General features: G+C 33.6%; 1 protein-coding gene across 1 annotated transcript in view; it reads right to left on the reverse strand.

Moving 5' to 3' along the window:
- Nucleotides 1-540: 540 nt before the first annotated feature.
- Nucleotides 541-23,085, reverse strand: part of LOC115453312 (sodium-coupled monocarboxylate transporter 1) — a 30,600-nt gene continuing 8,055 nt past the window's right edge. Inside the window, exons 2-10 of the mRNA XM_030182002.2 lie at nt 16,177-16,391; nt 7,985-8,127; nt 7,037-7,239; nt 6,594-6,725; nt 5,912-6,271; nt 5,590-5,720; nt 5,029-5,279; nt 4,562-4,692; nt 541-4,395 (exon numbers count right to left, since the gene is read on the reverse strand). Coding sequence (XP_030037862.1) covers nt 4,008-4,395; nt 4,562-4,692; nt 5,029-5,279; nt 5,590-5,720; nt 5,912-6,271; nt 6,594-6,725; nt 7,037-7,239; nt 7,985-8,127; nt 16,177-16,384 — 1,947 coding nt within the window. The 5' untranslated portion in view covers nt 16,385-16,391 and the 3' untranslated portion in view covers nt 541-4,007. The remainder of the gene's footprint in view (nt 4,396-4,561; nt 4,693-5,028; nt 5,280-5,589; nt 5,721-5,911; nt 6,272-6,593; nt 6,726-7,036; nt 7,240-7,984; nt 8,128-16,176; nt 16,392-23,085) is intronic.

A 23,085-nucleotide genomic window follows, 5' to 3' on the forward strand; every position in this document is an offset into this window, starting at 1 on the left:
AGACAATTTGAGACCCTGGGAAGAACATAGGCTCCCGGGAAACTACTACTTTTATAACGGAAAACTTTAGCCTGAAAAACTTTATAACGCGGGCGGAGCCGCGGGCAAAAGCTAGTAAAACACTATTTCTCTAGGTCACTCCATTACTGGGAACGACTTGATCGATTTCAGTAATTTTTAAGTTTTCTAATATTTGGTTTGTACGGAAAGAAAAATTAAGAAAATTGCGCAGTAAATTCCAAAATTTGAGAAAAATTAACGAATATTTAAACTTTGCCCGTTTAACAAATATGAATTTAACTGGCAGCTATTTTTTATTTCGGATTAATATATATAATTTTTCTCTATGTTCATACGTCATTGCACCGTTGGATCGGTTTTGATGATTTTTTATGTGTTTTTGGGTAGGTTCCTGGATGGTTTAGGGTCACGATTAGGTGCGGTAGGTGGCTGTTCTCGGGGTCTAGGATTTTATGTTCTACGTAATGGCCAAGAATTGCAAATAGAGATAAAGTTAAGAACATAAATAAAACCCCCAAAAGTAATGTTTTTGTATATTTACATAAACATTTAAAAATGGGATAAAATCCCTCTCTACATTTTTACATACATTTAAATAGTTTGGATATTTTAAGCCTGCTAAAATGACCTGTAACCCGCTATTTCGCATATCATTGAATTGTACAGTACAAGTTAATTTTCTGCATTTTATAATTGGAATTCACATCTAAGCAAACGCGATATACTCTAAAAATTCAAAAGCCGTGCGACCATTGTATTGCAATCATGGTTGAAACAGTCAAGTAAAAAGGGACTTCCCCTTATCCACCAATAAGGTAAAGAACCTTATTAACGAACTCATTTCAATATATTTAAAGATACTGAGAATCCATAATTTGATTTGATAATGACTTAATAATTGAACAGATGCTACAAAAAATCATAAAGCAACGTAGGAGCGATTATTTTTTAAAATTTTCAAACAATGTCATTTGTAAATAAATGTTACGTGTTAAAAAAAATCGGGTAAAAAGTAATTTTTAACGGGCAATTTGCTAACAACTAAACACTTATGAATAAAAGCGATTAATTTAATCGCTTCCAATATTAAGTACTATATACAAGCGTAATTATTATCACATACATCATCATTATCAACATATCCTCGACGGGCTGACGTCAAGCAAGATGACTTTACAAGTTGTAATGATTTATATAAAATATGCTTCAAACATTTATTGTTAAGGCTCTACAGAATCTTATAGGGTTGATATCTATTCTGTAGACGTTTCCTGCTTGTATAGTTTGTATATCTTACGTATGTGACTTAAATATATATATTCTGTTGATCACATTTATTTTCCTGTCTCATGTTGTCATTAGTAACAGTTATAACTAGATTTCAATGTAGGATGGCAATACAATAACATAATTGACAATGAATTGAGAGCTGTATTTTAATAAATCTAGAATATTTATATTTCCAACTTTTGTTACAATGACATATTCAACACAAATAATTGATACAATAATCATATAGTAGAGAGATTGTGTTTGCAGCATTAGTCCAATGAACCGATGAGTTATAATACATAACTTTTTTTGGATTAATCTTGAAAATGGACCAATTAGAATACATTTTATTTACTTACACGTTATTGAATGAATGACCCGAATTTAGATTGAAATTCGAATCATTCATTCAGACTGTCCCATGTATATCACTCATTTTTACACTATCGTACAAGTTTTGTACTACTTGACCTTTAAATAACCGGATAACGTTCTTAAAAAAATTAAAATGGATATCCGAAAGCTAAAATGGATTTACATTTTGTTTCAAAAATTGATATACAAATATATTCAGAATATAACTTAATATTTTAATAATTGGAATATGGCAAATAAAATAGTGCTATTAAACCTTTAATATACATACATACCTTAAATATAAATACACTTGACCTACATACACTATACACATTAGCCTAAAACATTATATTCTATAATAATATAATAATAATAATATCAGCCCTGTATTATATACTTGCCCACTGCTGAGCACAGGCCTCCTCTACTACTGAGAGGGATAAGGCCTTAGTCCACCACACTGGCCTAGTGCGAGTTGGTAGACTTCACACACCTTCGAAATTCCTTTAGAGAACTTCTTAGATGTGCAGGTTTCCTCGCGATGTTTTCCTTCACCGTTAAAGCGAACGATAGATTCACAAAGAATACACACATGATTTTTTTAGAAAAGTCAGAGGTGTGTGCCCTTGGGATTTGAACCTGCGGACATTCGTCTCGGCAGTCCGTTCCACACCCAACTAGGCTATCGCCGCTTCAATATTCTATAGGTTTCACTTAATTCATAGGGAAAATGCACACTTACCGGCCGCTTTTAATAAAGGATCCCAATCTTTATTTTTGATCCTATCCAAAGATAAATTAACCAACACAAGTCATTTGTTATGTCAAAGTAATGTCCATTTTCGCGATAGAAAAAACGAATGAGATCATTTATTGAAATCGGCGGATAATTGAATCCAAATTGCTATTTGGCTTTAATATTTCCACATGTTCAATATTACCATAAACTAGCAGCTAGTGCTATTTACTAAAATATACTACGCTCGTATTACTCCATCTGGGTCCGTAGTCATGACGCCTTTCAACAATCATTAACGCTACAGAAAATAAAATATGCATGGGAATATTTAGAGACATTCCCGCTTTCACATCCGCCACTAAACCTCCTGAAAGCCGGAATCAGCAGTGGCACGCATTTTATAACACCGAGCGAGGCACGGCGAGTCTCAGGGAACACTAATCTCTTTATCCCGCAACGAAATTAATCAAATAGAAAGATAGGGAAGAGTTAGCAATATTAATATCCACTATCCTCCATAATGCGTGCATAAGCGGTGGACAAAATAATGAATTAAGAAGGCACTATCCGAGCGCCATACTTATCGCTAGGATATGTAATTCTTAAACATTTTATGTTTTCCATTAGCGTTAGCGATTGCAAGAAAAGGCGATTGTCGCTAAGGCCCCTGGGATAGTTTAAAATATCCTCCACTGTCTGCAAATTATATTAAAAAATACTCAAAGCTAACATATAAAACATTATTTAAACTTACGCTAGAGCAATACTACTAAATAACAATTATTGCAGCCGTTGAGGAACTTTAGTCCCGTTATTATCTAAGATTTAACACTTACAATTATTAAACGTATACAGGTTTATTTTGATATTACATTAATAAATGAAACCACGTACTCGTCATTACCACTACTCTATATGAAACCACATACTTATATGTTTAAGATAAGTATGTGGTTTCATTCAATAATGTCAAAAGTGACCCTGTATTTAAATAACATGATTACATAACTACTAATACAATAGCTTCTCTGTGAGATACATCTCATAGGTAGAGGGTTTAATTCTAAAGGATTTGATCCCCAAATATAAATATAACACATATAATATTTGATATTTTATAAAAATAGATTTTTTAGTTCTAAAATATGTTTAGATACATAATGAATTAATACAAACCTTTTTTTTTATTATAATTAGAATTTTATAACAATTCCGTATTGTAATCCCTCTTTATATGAAAATATTCGACATAATTGTCTGTCTATGAGCTAAATAAAATGCTATTAATCATAAAGTAAACAATTTATCACCTAATAGCTATAAATCTACAATAGGTACATGTTTGCAGTAACTTACTTACCAAACATCCATCCATTCGCAAGTTATAAACTCATACTATGACACTTAATAAAAGTTATCATACAAGTCAAATAGAATTGTTATTGGATCCATTTTAACTCTCTAAATATTAAACCTTTTTCTTGAATAATATAAGAGCCCATCTTTTTAAATATCTATACAACGCCATCTATCGGCATTTCTGAGCAACAACAGCTAAATACGTAACGCCCTCTATTAGCTTGTTCAGTCATCACCACTTATATTTTTACTACCCTCATCACAATCTGGTCCTTGCTGGTGACGGCGATCTTCTTACTTCATAAGCCTCGAATAATCTGCTATTACACGTTACGAATACTGATGGTTTGTCTTCTGAAGGCTTTTCTTCAGGTGCGGGCACTACCACTGTCTCATCGGTCTTTTCAGAAGAATCCTTTTCATCTTTCACTTCTACAGTTGGCTTTTCAACACTGAAGGTGCGTTTCTTACCCGGTAGTCTTTTGTATATACTTTGTACTACAGGATGAAGGAGGCGTTCGTCGTAAAGATCTTTCTCGCTGCTCGAAATGAGACCAATAATGTTTCCTATTACGACGCAAGTCACTGTTCCTATCACCGCGTACCACATGTATGATATTGCGTACATTTGGTGAAGTCCGCTTGTGCTGAAAATATACAAATCATTATACCATTTAAAAATTAAAGATTTTCCTCATATTTGCGCCATCTATCATTTTATATGCGAAAATGTAAATAATCATCTCATTTAGTACAAATATAGACTATTTTGGATAAACAAATTCCCAATTGCTGTAACTCATTGATACTTACATGTAAGACTCGACAGGTGGTGACGATTGAGTGACATTCAAAGCTTCCAGAATAGGGGCAAGTTGCGCAAGAGTGTGATTCACACCGACCACACTACTGCTCAATGTAGTCATTGTTATATTAGGGCAGCCCTGAAATAGTAAAATCAAAATATCACCTCAATGCTTACTTTAGAATATCAAAAATTAACTATGGAAGGGAAAGATACGAAAACTAATTTATAAAAATAATCTTGGGCAAATGGCATAAAATTCTAATATACAATTTTACAAATATTGATTTTGATTTTATTATCCTAGTTAAGTAACGATAATAATTTTGATATAGTAATCCGTAGATTGCTATATCTAAACAAAGTATTCTACAAAATAATCTGTTTGAAACAGATAGATCATAAAACAATACCTACGTCATGTACCTACGACGCTTATAGAAATAAGAGAAATTTCTTTTAGTTTAAAATTTACCTCAGTAGAAGTAGGTAACAGTGTCTTCTCAGATCTCACGTGCAGCAATCTTCCTGCAGCCATCCATGACGTCAGTGCATGTGACGCAAGCATACCAACTAGCGCACCAGTTCCCGTCGCTGGCGGGCACAGCGCGGCCAGTACGAACACGCCAAGCAAGGCTCCTGATGTAGCTGATGTCACCAGTAAAGATCCTTCGACGACGCCGCCAACCAAGCCCACGCAAAGCGACAGGCTCATGATTACCAGAGCTGAAGATACAAAAATGAAATTGGAATTAGTATACCGGAAGTTTCGTGACCTACTTTGCCATTGTTTACACCACAATGAACATTGAATATTAATTTATATTAGTCATAAATTGGTATCTATTGCAATGTATATTAGTATAATTGTGGTTGAATGTACTTGGGTGTGTGTTGATTCCTAAATATACAATTGTTGCATTGTATCCAAGATATAGTAACTGAGTATTTAGACGTGTTTGTCGTCCTTAAAATTTTCCGTAATTTTCACGTCTCAATTAACATTGTAGATACCTATAACATTAAAGAAAGTCACCGTAAATAACTCCTATAATCTTGATAATAGTCAACTGCTGCTTATCACTGATGCCTTGGAAGGCAGGTGCAGCTGATACGAAGTCTTCCCACGTCACAGTCGCCAGAGAGTTCACGTTCGATACAAGAAAACTGGAAAACAGATGTCTCGTGTTAGGTTTATCATGAAAATGCGATGTTTTAATTTATATAGGACTACGGTATATTAATATTAGAAATCATATTTTAAAATTGTCTATTTCTTTAAAATGCCAGGACAAAAAATAATGTCCAAATTTTATTTGATTAAGTATTGTAACTATATATCTGTATTAGCCACTTACCTCAACGCTCCATTAAACAAGCTTCCCAAAAACAGCCCCAACATCCCTGGCAGAAATCCAAACTGGTCTTGGACATAAAAAGGTAGAACTTCATCAGCAGCGCTTATCTCTCCCGTAGCCAGAGGATCACAGTTCTTATAGACGGCATACAACGCCATCCCAACGACCCAGGACAAGCTGAAGAGAATCGAGACAGCTGGGACGTTAGCAAGTAAGGTCTTCCTTACACGACTCTCGCTAGACATAGAGCAATAGCGCTGGACAAAGGTTTGCTGGCAGCCGTAGATGGAAACTGACATGAAGAGTTGACCGACAAGGGCTGACATCGTATCGACTCGCACTGTCGGGTCCCATGTAAATCTGGAAAGGGGTAATAGACATCAGTATGATGCAGTTAAATGTAAGGACATAAAAAAATAAATATCCTGTGTAGTCATATTATTGTCATTTGCGAACAATCTTTAAAAAGTAACACATATTATGCAACTTCCTATATAAATATAAATAGGGCGTATTAGCCGTCATAAGGAAAAAAGGGTACCTAACCTCTTCCTTCAAAATAAGTTAAATACATTTTCTTAATCAGTAAAACGACGAATCTAACAGCATCTTACTTTTCCGTATTAAATTTTTGCAGACATTTCTTTTTCCTTATGGCGGCAATATCATAACACAAACTTACTGAAAGAACTTCAGTCTTCCTCCTTCTATATTATCGTTGAGTACAGCTTCAGGCCCGCCAGCTTTAACAGTCGCTTGTACAATAAATGCTCCACTCACCACCACCATAGTTAAGGTCTGGATGACATCAGCTCTGAAAAAGTATTAAAATGCAAATTGAAATTTTAAACTATTGGATGCAATTGGTAATTAGTAAATATGTGCAATATCGAATCAATATCGATTATAACAATTTATATTTTGTGTAAACTTAATATACAAAAAAAGTGTTTTGTACTATCCCTCTCATATAATTGAGGAACAAAGCGTATTTGAAGAAGAAACAGACAGAGTAAACAAACTTAAAATAAATGTAAATATAGAAGTTATAAATGTTACAAAAAATAGTCAGTATTTAAGTTTTACCATTTCCGAGATAGATTACATTATTATCCAGCAATGTACCTTATAGCAGCAGCGAGCCCTCCCAATATGTTGAAGACTATGCTAACAGCAGTAAGCGCCGCAGCAGACGCCCAATGTGGCAGACCCAGAACGGCATGCAAAGCTACTGTGGGTGTGTACACCGTCACCGCAAGGTTCAGAACCTGACGCACCAAGAAAGTTGCTGCTGCGACGCGTCGAACGCTCTTTGAACCGAAGCGCATCTAAAATTCACAATTAAAAAAATTGAGATTACAATAATAGCGCTTTCTGGCAAAATTGAATTTGAGTGAATAAAAACTGACTCCACGCCTCTCATGCTGATGTAATTTTGCATATTTGAATATCTTTTAGCAATTTATTGAGTTAGCCGTGTATTTCCATCTTTTCATATTACTGGAAGCATCTGATCGATTCTAGGCGCAAATAACTGAACTAAAATGTCTAATTTCACAGTTAATTTTCATTCGTCATAGTAACACTTGTAAAATTTGCTGCAATCAAAAACAAATCATCAAATTGATGATTGCTTGGATTAAGTAATTTCCAGATAAGAGAATTACTGCGTCTAAAATAACAGAATATAATCTTACTCAGTTCCTTCCTTTGTTTGTTTTAATTCTATTTAATTTACTTCGACACGTATTTTCGAATTAAATGAGCAACAATAAAATTTGCTTTGAGACATGACCCACAATTTTAGATGCATTAGAAATCTACATTCAATGACATTCACAAGTTTCAAGAAGGTAAAGCTTATGTAAATAGTACTCATTTTATTACCATTTATTTGGAAGCATAAATGACAGAGTGACCTTTGTATCTGGTCGTGTACATTTGACGAATAGCATTTACTCAGAAGTTATGAAACAAGCCTTTAATAATCAATTTAACAATTATACAACTTTTTATATTTCATTGAAATTTAGTACACCCGAAGCGTCTAAAAAAAACTCGTAAAATTCTCACCTGAAGATACTCATACACCGAGTTGGTTGAAAGTCGATAGTAGACTGGCACGAAGATCCAGCACACAAGAGGGAAGGCTAATATAATCCCATAAAGTGTCTCCCACATTGCCGACCCTCGATAGACCAGTTCAGAAGGAAAACCTGTAATTAATAAAAACAAATCTTATTATAATACTTAATCAAAACTAAAGTGTCAAATAAAAATAAGTTAAGATATTAGTAGCTATTATAGAATAATTGCACTTATTCTATTGCTAAGATAATATTAAATTGTAAGCCGAACTTGTTTCAAATAAAACAAAAATCTAAACAATTACCAACAATACTAATTGAGTAAAGATGCTAAATAAGTTTATATTTTTTTACTATGTGCACGTTTACTTATATCTACTGAATGACCGGCCACGTTTCCGCATCACATGTCCAAATTCATGCTACCTACATTTGACAGGTTTCCTTTAATCGTATGAGTATTCTATCACGTTTGCTTTAAACAGTTCTAATTCTCTTTTTATTTATTTAGCAAAATATACTCACTTAGCCCACATTAGCTGCCACTGCCAAAGTTAATCTATTAATTTCAAAACTTAGCGTGGAGCTCGTTTAAAATATTCAAAAATACTAGTGGTTAAAGATTGCTATCGAATTTAATACATATATTTGAAACACATAATGTACATATGTTTTCTTTTCTGCATTTCTTGTATATAAACTTTAATTGTGCCAAATCTCACTCAGTGTGCGCAATGCGCTTAAAAAAGTGTATAAACATTTTCCTTATAAAGATTATCAACATATAGGTACGTATATAAAACAAATATACTCGTATTCTCTCGTAAAAAATAAATAAAAATATCTTTTCCCATCAAAAAATTTCTTTTCGATACAGGCCTGCTATCCTAGTGCAAAGATCACCACTAATTTTAAATTATGATTGTATCCAAATTTCTAAGATAAATAAAAAAACAAAAACAAAGCGTAACCGACTGTTCTACCCGATACCATCTGCCTCCTGTAGCAAACATACTAGCACTATATCGGTCAAATCAGTACATCTAGATCTAGATATTATCTGAGAGGCGAGGCGCAGCTCCTCCCACGACATGACGGCCAAGAGATAAAACAATACAAGTTCAAGGACCATGCGATACGTTGTATGACTTGAATATATTGTCTGTAGTAGTTTTTTATTTTTACTATACTGTTACTATGTTCCTCGAACGCTTATGATTTTTTAAACGGGGTTTAAAGAGAGTGGTAGATGGCTTTGCTGTGCCTCTGGTACAAGAGTCTATTGGCGACGAGCCGCTTGCTCGTCTGAATACAAAGGTAATTAAAAAATAAATAAAACCTACTTATTAGTCACCGTTTTAATACAAGCAAAATAATTAACAAAATAACAAATCATTATAAAAATAAAACTAATAATAAATCGCGTAGTCTGATTCTACACGTGGCTGGTCATAGCTATGACAAGTAAAAGGTGCAAATCAGAACACGATGTTATTTTTCAGAAGTTAACGCTGATTTTCAGTTGTCAGTACCGATTTTCAATGGTCAACATTAATTGTTATTGACTATATATTTGGAGATGAAAATCCTATTGATCTATTTGGAAGGTCTCTCTATAAGAACACCAACGTAAATAAATTAAAAGGAAAGTCCAAACGCATAGTATAGTGTTTTTGAATACCGGCCTTGATAAAATACTACAGTCAATTAAATAAATCAGATTTCATTGGATGCATTTGAACTCTGAACAGTCCACCTACTGAAGCTCACGATTCTCAATAAACATGCTATAATATTTTTTTAAACATAATTCACCTAATTTATAAATATATAAAACTGGCACCGTGAAATAAAAAAATAAGATCCATTTGATAATAAACAATATTTTTTAATATGGATGACAAAGGTCAGATGTTGCTAGCTTAAAGAAAAGTAGTTTAAAAATAAATAAGAGTCAGTCACACGAGTTTTCCTCGATGACGAATTCATTTACAAAGGAAAATTACTTCAGGGAAACGTTAACGCGTTCAGAGAAATTGGCCGAAAACCAAAATGTTGTCAATCTTAAATGTAAATATATTGTAGGCTGTCACGCAACAGTCGCGTGGCACCAGCGTTTTTAATGCATGGACTGAGGCTAAAGATTTGACGTCTCCAAAACGAAAAACTAAAAACGTGCATAATGATTTCTTATGATTACGCCAATGTTAGACATTAAAATAATGTAGTTCGACCCATGACCATCAAGGCTGCCGTCTTCGAAACATTGGAAGAAAATTAAATTAAAAAACGCAATGAAATGCAGAAATTAGTTGTATTTCGATAACTAAAAATGTGCATCAAAAATGTTATGATAATTTCTTAATCTGATGGCATAATCTGATTAGTACTATTTTTGTACAAAATCGAACGCAAATTTGTTTTAGGCAGACCATGTTTCGTAAGTAAAATTTTTGTGCAATCGTATTTTTATTTTAATTTGTGTAATTACCAACCAATAAAATTATTTTTTCTTAAATAAATATATACGGGTACTGATACTATATTTTATTCTTTCAAGTTTTTAACCCTAAACACAGTTCGCTGTTCCCGCAATTATAGTCTTTACAGTCATTAAAATAATCACTATATTTACTGAAAATATGGGTATTTTTTTCCTCGGTGTATTATTTTTATTGCTTTACTATTCTTGAAGCAATGTTATTCTTCCTGGTTTTATTTTTAAAATCCTTTTCTATTTATTTGAATATTGTAATTATATTTAACGACTAAGGTGAACAAAAAATTCATATCATTCATTTATAATTTTAGTATACATTTTGACTTTACATAACTAACAGAACGGAGACTGATATTTTAACTTCCGCAAAAAAAAATATCTCCGGCCAATATGATGTACGAAACTCTCATCGCAATTATTTTGAAGGCCTAATAAGTGGACGTTAAAATTGAGTAAATCCCGATGACGCATGGCACTTCACCAAAGGTACTATAAATTTATTATGACGGAGCAGTATCAAAAAGTGTTATGATACATTCATATTATTGTCATTTTGAATTCATGCGTAGCATTTTTAGACTATTTTGAGATACCATTTTAATTCGCCGCTCAATAGTCACATACCTATATACATTTATCAGAGACTTTTCCTATTTTGAAATCTGTAAAATTTTCGTCTAAGAACGACGGAGCAAAATACAAAAAAATATAATTGAATTGAAAAGTATTATAGCCATTAGCTAAAGTATTTATCTTATTCCCTGTAGGTAATGGCTCGCACCATAATATCCTGTTTACTTTTATTGTCTACAATAAGTACCAATTTTGTATAATTTCATTAACAAAAATCACTTACCTATTGTAATGCAATGCATGTAGTTAATTTCAATAATATTGATATTTATTAAAGACAATTTTCGACCTTACAGCTTTAAACCGCATATATAACAGTAATTAATATGTAAATATTTACTTGAGCTCGTTTTTAACAATGTAACGTCATTTATTTTGTTTTATTGCAGCAAATCACCTGATCTGTGTTTGCTCATGGAAACTAGTTAAAAGTTGTGTTCCGCATAGTTACATAGCGCCAAAAACGTTTGTAAAATAAATGACGTCACACCCCGATAGCCAGAACAACAGCGTTGAATATTATTCTAGTGAAGAATAAAAAAAAATCTAGTGAAAAAAAAACAATGCTTTCTCTATCGTACTCTCTACTACAAGTATAGTAAAATTAAATGCTGAAGCCTTTTTTAAACAATGTCCAAAGTAGGAAATGTTTTTTTTTTCATCCTCTGTTTTTGGAAAACCCAATGCGTTTTATTACGTAACTCACTTGGTTACTTTAAGTTTAATGAATGTTATAGTGAAATGAAACCCGTTTTATACTAATTGAGATAAATTAAAGAGAGAATTTGCACATCAATACATCTTTATTTTATAAAAAATTTATTAAATCTTGATTGTTGCATATGTGAAACTTCTGTAAAGAGAAATATACTTTTGGTGGCCTTTGGGATTTAATGTTAAAAAGAGATCTATTTAAAGGATTCCCAAGGAGTACTTGATTATGTTGGGATACAAATATCCAAAATAATCAATGGAAAGTGAACATGCATACACGGTAACGCGTTTATTATTATTTTTTGACGTGTAATCACTCTATAACTCCGCATTAGTCCGAGGAACCAACGCGGGAATGTCGGGGTTACCAGCGTGCTATACTCATTGGCATACCGACTTAAATCTTAGTAGTCTTTGTCGACGCATTAGAGGCGGATCTGGGGTACCATAAGGCATTTCCTCAGATCCCTGACAGAATAACCTCAAAGCGTGTTTTAATAAGGGGTAGACCCACGCTGTAAACATATGTGTCTACAGCAATAGGCCGATTCAACAGGGCTTGTACGACGTACGTACGTACGTACGTAAGCTGGTTGGTTCGTATAGTTCGTTACTTGTATAATAAAATAGCCGTTAACATTAGGGAAAAATCAAAATAGGAACAGCAGTTCCAAAGTCAAAACAAATAAGAACAACTTTAAATTGAATAAATGACATAACCTGTCGCCACGAGAAACAAACTCATTATAACATTCAACTAAAGTAAACGAGGTGCAGTCAAACGGAAAGCGAATATATTAGATTAGGGTTGCCATATATCCAGGTATATCGGGACATGTCAAGATTTAGAATATTTCCGGTCATAACGGTCTATATACATAATCATAGTTAATAGGTAGTAGAATCATAGTTAATAGGTAACATGCATCAGGTATTATATGGAGTACGGGAACTATTGCGTGTAGCAGTACTGTGTGATAATATAACAGGATTTGTCCATGCCTCATCTTCGTGATCGAAATTTTAAAATGTCCCGATTTAGCTTCAAATAGTTATGGCGACCCTATATCACACACAAATCGTGTGAAATTTGTACTGCATTATTCCGCCTCACAATACAATGTACAGGCGGACACATTATTTTGCATATTAATATTTTATTACATAAACTATACCGTACTATAAGAGTTATTTCGGTTTTAATAAAATTATTAACATTTATATTTAATAATGTAACTTGCGTATCAATAATTTTAAAAGGTTTTTTTATGAAATAAATAAAGTATTTTGACGGCATTTGTGGTGGCTCAAAAATATAGTTCAACTTGCAATAGTGCTTCCGGAATCAGCCTATTTATATTTCGCTTCCATCAGGCCGGCATAATTACGTCGACTACCAAGGGGCAATTATCGCTCGTCAGTTGACATTCAATTGGACCCCACTCCACTTACCATAAGGTACAGTTAGTTGGCTCACTTTGACGTACACGCATACAAAAAAAAATAGAAAATATCCCACAATAGAATTAATTACTTCTAACAATTTTTAACAGAGCATTTAATTTTATGATCCTTTATCAACACATTCGAAAGAATTGTAACTTATTTTACAATGTTTTCTAACTACGTCATAAAATGATCAGTAAAAATACTATCTCTTCGTTCGGTAACGGAGTTTTTATGTTAATTGCATGGTAAAAACATAGTAAGTTGTAATTATTTTTTGTCATAAATACCACGTTATATTACAACTTAATTTGTTTATTTTTATGTTAAAAACATTGTATTATTAGAAACACCATAATGTTATTATTTTCTAATAGAATATAGTAAGAAAAATTACAATTTTGTTACTTTTAATGTAACTGTGTACTGGCTTGTTATTTATCGCTTCATTTCATAGTCATTTTAGTTGCAATTATTATTATTTTTTTACAATAACTTAAAACAGTTTATTTTATGCATAAAAATACATTGTTTCTAAAATACAAAAAGAAATAACGCTAATGCGGTTTAAAGGCGTTTTAATTTACAGCACAAATTCGGCTGTTATTATTCTAGAAATATATATATATTTTTTATCGCTTTGTATGACGAGACGCGCTTGCCGTTCGCCTGATGGTAAACGATACAACCGCCCATAGACATTAAAATACCATCCAACACCATGAATTACAAAGTATTGTTTGGTATTCCACTGCGCTCGCCATCCTGAGACATGAAATGTTAAGTTTTATTATGTCCAGTAGTTACACTGGCTACAATGTCCTTCAAACCGGAACACATCAGTAACTTTACACTGCTGCTTAGCGGCAGAAATAGACATTGCGATGGTATCTACCCAGGCGGACTCTCATATATGAGAGACCTACCACCAGTAAAATATTCATAACCCTATTTACAATGTAAGCTTACAATTAATACGTGCCTTGTTTATTTCTTATCAACCTTCGCGGAATTCCGTTTCACGATTCATCAAGTACTTGGACTATGTTGTCAATCAAAGGTCGCCTTTTTGTTACCGACTGTACTCAAATTATATTTAAATGTATGAATATAGTGTAACGCTTTATTCTTCATGGTCTAGGGAGTGAAGTAATGTTTCATTATTCGCGGATTTATTATAATATTCATTATTTATATTTCGAACATAATATAAACTTTGATTTGATTCGTTTAATTTTGTTTTAAATGTTAGGTAATATTCATTCCAATATTTTCAGTATTTTTTTTTTAATGTAAAAATAATACCGAACATATTAAATACTAGAGGTAATAAAAGGAATGTCTTAGTAGGTTTTAAAATATTTAAAAAAAAATCTTCACGTAAACAGAATTACCTATTAAGGAATTACTTTCCTAATAAACCCACATCAAACAACATATTAAAAGCAGTTATTATGTTTGAAAACAAAACTTTTGATAGCTCGAATGATGCTATTGTAAAAGAGCACATAATGCTCATTTCTTAGGATGCATTGTTAAACAAACACTTTGAAGAAGTCACAACAACTATTGTTATTGCAAACATCTGAATCGCCATCGGAAGATACAATGTATGATTCCGATGAGCTGTGAGATCTGTGTTTGATACCAGGAAGTATTAGTCAAGATTTCAGCCAAAAAAACAAATGCAATTAAAAAATAACGCCCATGAATATTTAACACCTACGACATCTGAGGATACATGAGTCCAATGTCGACCTTACAATACTAATATAATATCGTATAGTGAAATGGAACGCAACAATTTTAATTCTTCGCATATTTCTGAATTGGTTAATATGGTGAAGTTTTCATAGTGGAATTTTACTCTTACAGTATAATCAGACCTCATAACATTCACAGGAGGTCGCTGGATGCGGGCCCCTTACAATAGGTCGATCTGGAAATATTTGAGGGAGGTCCATGTTCAGCAGTGAACATCGTGCAGCTGATGATGATGATGATAATCAAGGCATCTCAATATTCTAAATTCAAAATGTGAAGATGTTCGGATGTTTTTAAAAAGTGGACGCAGAAACTTATAAAAATGTAGACAGATCATCCTAGATTTATGTACATAGAATAACCTTTATCCTCAAAGACTTAGTAGGACTTTTGCCCCTTAAAAGGTCTAGAGATGCCATCCTAGATGAATGTACTTAACCTTTATCCTCGAAATACACAGTAGGACTTTTGTCCCTTAAAAATGTCTCATGGAAAGGGAACGCTTATGAACGGAGTCGCCATTAACAACTTTTGTTTTCACAATTTTAGAACTAACAAATTCATGAACTACACTCATAAATTGTGCGACACAGGTCATTGTTTCATCTAATCAAGTGACGTCAACATTTGCGGTTGTCTACTTGCGGTTTCTATTCTTAAAACTCATTTATGTCATTGGATATACATAAAGATATGATCCAATTGACAATCAAACTAGTTTTATGATGATTAACGACAGTATATCCAGTTGATCTAGCATAGGTTATGGTTTCTACAATGCAAACGCCATTACCTTCATTATCTGCTTTTTTATTTCTGAGCATATTTTAAATTTTTATTATATTTACCGTATTGATTTCTTTAAACGTGCACGACAAAGTGACTCGAGTACACTTGATTGGATGTGAAGTGGGGTCCAGATAATATAATATCTAATGACAAGAGATGATATTGTCTTGAGGCGACACACTTATGCCGGCCTGTTTGGGCACTACATGTAGACATGACTAGTGAACTTCCTAAATACGTCTTACTAGTATTCTATCTTCCCTTCATGATTTATACTTTATGTCTTAAAATCTCGATACAAATCTCAGAAAATTGAATTCGTAATGACTTACCTAAAAACGATCTGACTCCAAGCGTTCCCCTGGCCACTGAGAGCATCATAGCTAGGGTCGATACTCCACCACCGGCGAAGATGTAGGCGCGCTTAGCACTACCTCCTGCCGCAGCATCTTTTCTCCTGCTCCAGAGAGGAGCGCAGGACGTTGCACACACAAACACCGCAAACACCACACACTCCCAAGCCAACCAGCCTGTGTTCATTTTGAATCTGGAACAATACATAGAAAATTTTAAATTGTGGAAGCATTGATGATTATTGTTGTTGTTGATGTTTCTTAAATGTTTACTTAGTAAATGGATTTGCGATCTTGTTTAGGAAATTGCGAGCTTCCTAGTGCGTTCCAAACCAAATCCACTTATATATGGTCATCCCAATGAAAATTTGTTTCGTAAATTTCTAATATTTATCGATCTTTATGAGATAGCTTATAAATCAAGTCCGATGTTCAATGACGTATGAAGTATACCTTTAATTAACCCAAGAAAATGTACTAATTTTAAATTTCTATTATGTTACAGTGTTAATTCAAAGTCAAATTTGGAGGTAAATTATAATTTAAGCAATTAATTTAATTTGATCATACAACTGCTAATTCGTTTTGTAGACAGCATAAATTATCTAGCAGTAGGTACGATACCTTCATTCTGTAATAAATTAAGTGTAATAGCACATAATTAATATAGTTTGATGATACAATAAAATTCGCAGGGTAGACAGAAAGATAGTTGACTTTGTAGGACAAAGACATATCCAATAAAATTTATAGTTGCAGTAATTGTAACGAAGCCTAATGCCAATTACCAGGCAAAACTATGGGCTTATACTAAGCAGAAAACCCCATTATCACTGCCCGATCTTGAATTGAAAGCTAAAAGAACGCTATTTAGGCAAAATATAGCTAGATATTGTAACTTTCACTTTTCGGACAACTAACACCTCAGTCCCTCCGTGACCATGAAAGCTGCAAATTCTTTAGGAGAAGATTATAATATTACAAAAAATCGAAAAATAGTTTTATTTAAATGTCTAAAATTCGCGTAAACATAAATAATTAAGCTAAAGAAATATTAAAAAAGCGGAGAAACCATAACAGAAAAACCTTTACAATAACCATTTAAGTGAACTGTAAATTATCACGCGCCGTGATGATTAGCGAGTGAATATGGAAGTCCGTTATAGGTTGGTGATAATTGACGGTCCACTGACGCGTCATTGTTAACACTTGTATGGTCATGACGCTTTTGATCCAGTTTTGGGGGCAAAGGTCAGTTTAGGGTGATCATCGAACTGTGTATTCTGGTGATGGGTCTGTTGTTTCCATCTGTCGCCGCAATATTTATTTCCCGCCGAGCAATAGCGTGCAAGCATTATATTTTGATTTGAAGAATGCCAATAGGAATTATCATGAGACTCTTCTTATGACTAGTATAAAGAATAATGTTTGTTAAATAGGGATCGTTATACGATTATCGATATATGAAGGCAGTGTAGTATATCATAATTTAAACTTCCAGACATTTCTACTTTTGTTGATGAGATCTAAGACTTACGCAGTTCCTCATTCTGTTACATTCTGTTGCATTGCATGAAAAAAAATTACAAAATACACCACAACAATCTTCGGAAGACTTGATGGTTAAAATTCATATTTTTACAAATAGGTTCTCGTGCCAACCCTAGCTGAGAACGCTATCGAAGAATGTAAAACCGATAGGAATTTCACAATACACTCATAAAGATGGCCATAAAATTATACCGGTATGTAGTACTGGGTGCTACCTACAATAGACACCTCCCAAAAATGTTTAAGAACAAATTTCTGGTCTTTATATAATACTATCTTATAAATCCTTAAGTATGCGCAGACGTTGTGAACTTTTTACCGAGAAACATACTATAGTATCTTTTGTGCGAAAAGCAGCAAAATACATAAAATCAGTAATACACACAACACGATTTTATCGTTCTCAGAAGTGTTATCAGAGCACCCACTTTTCGCCATGTATGTTTTCCATGATGCGATGTTGGCGAGCCTATCGCCATATCGGACACAAATACCAGATTCCAAATTGATAGAGCAGAAAACTCAAATATCTCTCTGCCCGACCCTAAAATCTCAGAGTGGTAGTCGAAACCACGCACGCAATAAAACTACCCCACGAAAGGCAGTCAATAGCTTCCAATATTTAAGATTCAAGTGAAAAGATATTAAGAAATACGACTTTACCAAAAAAACCCACACGTGAAACGAGCAAAAGTCAAGATAGGTAGACCAAGATAAGTTCAAAAAGAAATATAATTGTTATTTGAACGCTAATTAGAGAATATAAAGTCATATTTAAACAAAAATTAAAAGTAAACAATAATTACTTGCTATTGTATATATCCACAACGTGTACTAGAAAAATATACTTTATTGCAACGGACATTGCTCAGTGGGATAATAGATGCCGGTGATCCGATGACGTCAAAAGGACTTACGTAAAAATACCAATGGATTAGTCCTTGAAATGTAAAACGGTGTATGAAATGTAGTGATTCAGTTGGAGCACTTAAGAAAATTATTCCATTATGGAGGCGTTGAAAAATTACGTATTCCGTACTCAGCGCTCGTATCAGTCATGAGTTAACTTTCAAAAACGTTGTCTATTATTGTAACACTTTACTCTATGTACATCATCGATTATAGATTATCTTAGCGAGTACTAAAATTCTATAAAACAGATTCCTATAGTAATGTATTTGAGGGAGATTGTGTTGTCTAAATGAATATTAAAATTAAAAAAATATGATTGTAAAATGTAGGTAGATATTGTAAATTTAACTTCCGAACAACCAACACTTCGGTCCCCTTCGTGACCATGAAGGCTGCAAATACTTTGAAATGTCGAACGAAAATCATAATATATAAACCGCGATAAGATTCGAAAAATAGTTTTATGTGAAAGATTGTGTTGTATTCCGATACGAGGAATATTCTAGCTAGTGTTATTTGGGGTTGGCAGTGGCCTCACTACGCCTCTTTTTATATAGAGTTTGGGCTACATAGTGTCGACTGAAGAAACATTACCTTTCGCCAGTCGATACAATTATATAGATCTGTTCGAAACCTCAAAATGCCTCATAAATACTTGGTAAAAATCGAATCCAAAAACTCAGTTCAAGCATACCACTAGACACTAGAGTCTAGTGACAAGACCAAGACGATGAGTGTAATAAATGGCATACAGTTGATCTATAATCATCGCTGATCGCAATTATCATGCCGGCCGAGACTGATGCTCCTATTTGTACCCAACTAGAGATGCCATCAGCGCTCTTCGTTGGCAGTTTCAAGTGGCGCTTGTGATGCCAAGTTGTTTGGCTAGCTGCCATTCACGAGATATCTGGCATTTTCTAGTAATATGAAACGTGAACGTAGCCAATACATCAACAATAAATACTATTGTCACTAGTCGGACGAGAAGTAAATTGTAACTGAATTGCATGTTTTTTCTAATAAAAGAGTTATAACTCTTATAAAGACTATATAGAGGGGATATTGGGAAAATTGACAGAAATATGTTGACCTCATATGATGGTTACTGAAATAGCAAAATACCAATATTAAATATCGTGTTTTGCACGTTTTTATGAGCATATTAGCATATTTTCTGTAAATATGTTATTTTTGTATAAATATCTAAGAACGCTGTGACATCTTGTCACACCGACATTTCAAATAAGACAACGACCCAATAAGTAATAATCTTTGGAGTACCAACACCAAATTTGGTTCTGATGTCCAGTCTATTACTAACTATACATCTGTTGTGTTTGTTGCTAATATAAACTTCATTTCTTAAGCAAAACGCATGCTCGTTTCATCAACCTATTGAGACCGTATATGATCTGTGGCCAGAGGGACCCAGCTTCGGATCCCAGATGACATCTATAAATATTTTAATATTTGTTTGTTCTCTTTGGACTCCAAAATCGCAAGAGACTTAAATAAAATTGGTATTTATCAAATTAAGTTAGCGGGTGATCCCGTAAAGTTTGGAAGCGATCGAACCAACAGAAGGAATCTGGACATCAATAATTATTAGAACTATCCGTACGGAACCAGCCGAGACGTTAATTATTGCATAAAAATTACTGTTAAAAAAATATACGCCAACGTGTCTGCAGATTCCTTCTACTAATATCATTAGTCATGAATGAAATAAAATTGACGTAATAAGTACGCAAATGTTACGATAGATTATGGACGTATAGGAAAGTACATGAGGAAAGATTAATCATTAATGAATTCGCTGAATAACACCAAGGGCTGCCTTCTAATCATCAGACAAAAGTTGTTCTCGGGATATAATACACCAACAAATTAAATATGACAGCTGGAACGATAAAATTGCACAATTGACTCACTTTTACATCCAGCCAGGTTATTATTACGATGGATAACTTAAATCCAACTTAACGAATATCGACTCTAATGTTTCAACCATATTTACTATTCTAGCATAGCTTGAATACTGTTCCAGAAGGAACCTGTCTTGAGAATCCGGATGAGATAATTATGCGAGGCAAGCGGTGACTTAAAAGACCAGAACATGTTATTCCTGTTCGTATCCCTAAACGATAGTTTTCGATGCCTGTCTATGGTGCCTTTCATTTCTGTAGACTATTTATAAGTCTGGAAACAATATATACAGACGTCCTTGAAATTTAATTAAGAGCAAGATATGAATAAGCCTTCACAAAATCTAACTATTTTGGTAGATAACTTCATATTCAAATAATTTATTATTGTTATACCAAAATTTCATTACTTTAGTTTACCTATTTAGGTACTTATATTTACAAAAAATATTTACTATTTTAGTGTCTACCCAGAAATAACACCATAGATATTTTAGTCAACCTTGGATGGCCAGAAATACAATGCAGAAACTAAAATGTACATAGCTATATAAAAATATGGAGGAATAAAACAATACAATATTAAAAGTGATAAATACCTATATAAAATATGTAATTGTTTACCGAGTTGTTATTTGAAAATACATGTCTTGGATTAAACATTTGACTCATTTGCTTAATACATTTATGCTATTATAATTATTATCAATTATATATGTGCGGTCTACACAATAATATGAGATAGCAACTCTTGCTTCTATTCTGGAAGAAGCAGTCGAGTTATAATAATAATGGTTTGGGAGCCTCGCCATCGAAGGGGTGATTATTTTTTTTTAAATATTTTTATATGCATATTGATTTTATTCACTTTGGCACAGAAAACATTACATGAAATAAGGAAAAATTGCAAGTTGCTAACTTCAATAGCAAGTTAACAAGTGTGTCGCAGTAAACAACGTGTACCTTTGGGTAAAGCATAGTTACGTGAAATAACAAACAAAAGAAAACATATGAGGAAAAAGATAAAACAACAAATGATACAATTTGACGAGTTAACTTTACAGTTCTGTCCTACCATGTGATTTGGTGACTTATCACCATATCAGACAGAAATTCCAATTCCAGGCTTTTCGTATGTTGTTATGATTCCAAAATCCGACATAAGTTTTGAGTGGACGACCTGAAATCTGGCCTCACTTACCAGTGATTATCTCACTTTATTACACTACCGAACAGTAACATAATTATTATGTTTGTTGACGTATTACATTCTAATTTTTACAAAGAACATCGTAATCAGAGTATAAAAGTGGATATTAATAAGTCTTTCTCCCGGCTTTGCTTGTGTGAATAACCTTTTTCAAAATATAAGTCTGTCTACTTCAGGATAAAATGGACGTGTTTCAGAAGGTCTGTCTTTTCCAAATAACATCCAAATAATGGTTTTTGCGTTCTCCTTTGACAAATATCCAAACATTATAAATCTTTCGCACTCATGACATAAGTAAGATTGCAATATGTAACAATAACCACTATTTAAATCTCTGTACGACGCCGGAATCGAACTCGCAACCTTGTACTCTAGTGGGCTTCTACCTTCGTAAACGGATTAGCTTGTTTAGCGTGTCTGGGTAATTAATATGCGTCTGTTACGCCTACTTATAACTCATGACAACCGTTTAGTTCTGCTCTGAGATCTAGTATTTTTTTATGTTATAGGGGGTAAACGAGCATACGGTTCACGTGTTGGTAAGTGATTACCGTCGCCCATGAGCATCTGTAATACCAGGGAGTATAGAGATGAGTTGGCCTTTTATCTGGGAATACGCTCTTTTTTTGAAAGTCGCCAGGTCGTATCCGTCCGCAAATGCTGCTGGAAGCAATTGGTTCCATAATTTTGTAGTATGTGGTAAAAAATGTCGGCAGAAACGTATTGTAGTGGATCGCCAGCCTCCGTGGTGATGTGGATGGAATTTGGAGTATAGACAAGTTTTTCACTTTACAAGTTTTTTTATGCGGACTCGACAGTAGCTTCACTTACCTGATGGTAAGCGAAGTGAAGTCCAAAAAAAGTGCTGACCGGCAAACAAACAAGCATCCCCAGACGGTCGGCACAGTCATTGCGGCCTGCATAATTGCTTCACGCTCCGCTTGAAGGACCCCAAGTTATATGAAGGGGGAACACATATGCTGGCAAACCATGCCACAGTTTATTTAAGACTAGCGACCCGCCCCGACTTCGAATGGGTAGCATTAATTATCTATACCCAGATGACTTGGTTCAATAGCTATCAAACTTCATAAGATCATCAGTTGAGCTACTCTGAAGATTACCTTAATAAATCATTTAATCAAAATTTTAATATAATAAACCGCTATGAAATTTATTTTAAGGACAATAGGAAGCATCAAATAAGGCATTTAATATAATATTTAGATATTCTTTATCCTTAGTTCCTATTGAGGTTGTCTTACCTAGATTTGTGGTAAATTTTAT

This window comes from Manduca sexta, chromosome 18 (genome assembly GCF_014839805.1).
Source record: "Manduca sexta isolate Smith_Timp_Sample1 chromosome 18, JHU_Msex_v1.0, whole genome shotgun sequence".
In the NCBI taxonomy this organism is placed as follows: domain Eukaryota; kingdom Metazoa; phylum Arthropoda; class Insecta; order Lepidoptera; family Sphingidae; genus Manduca; species Manduca sexta.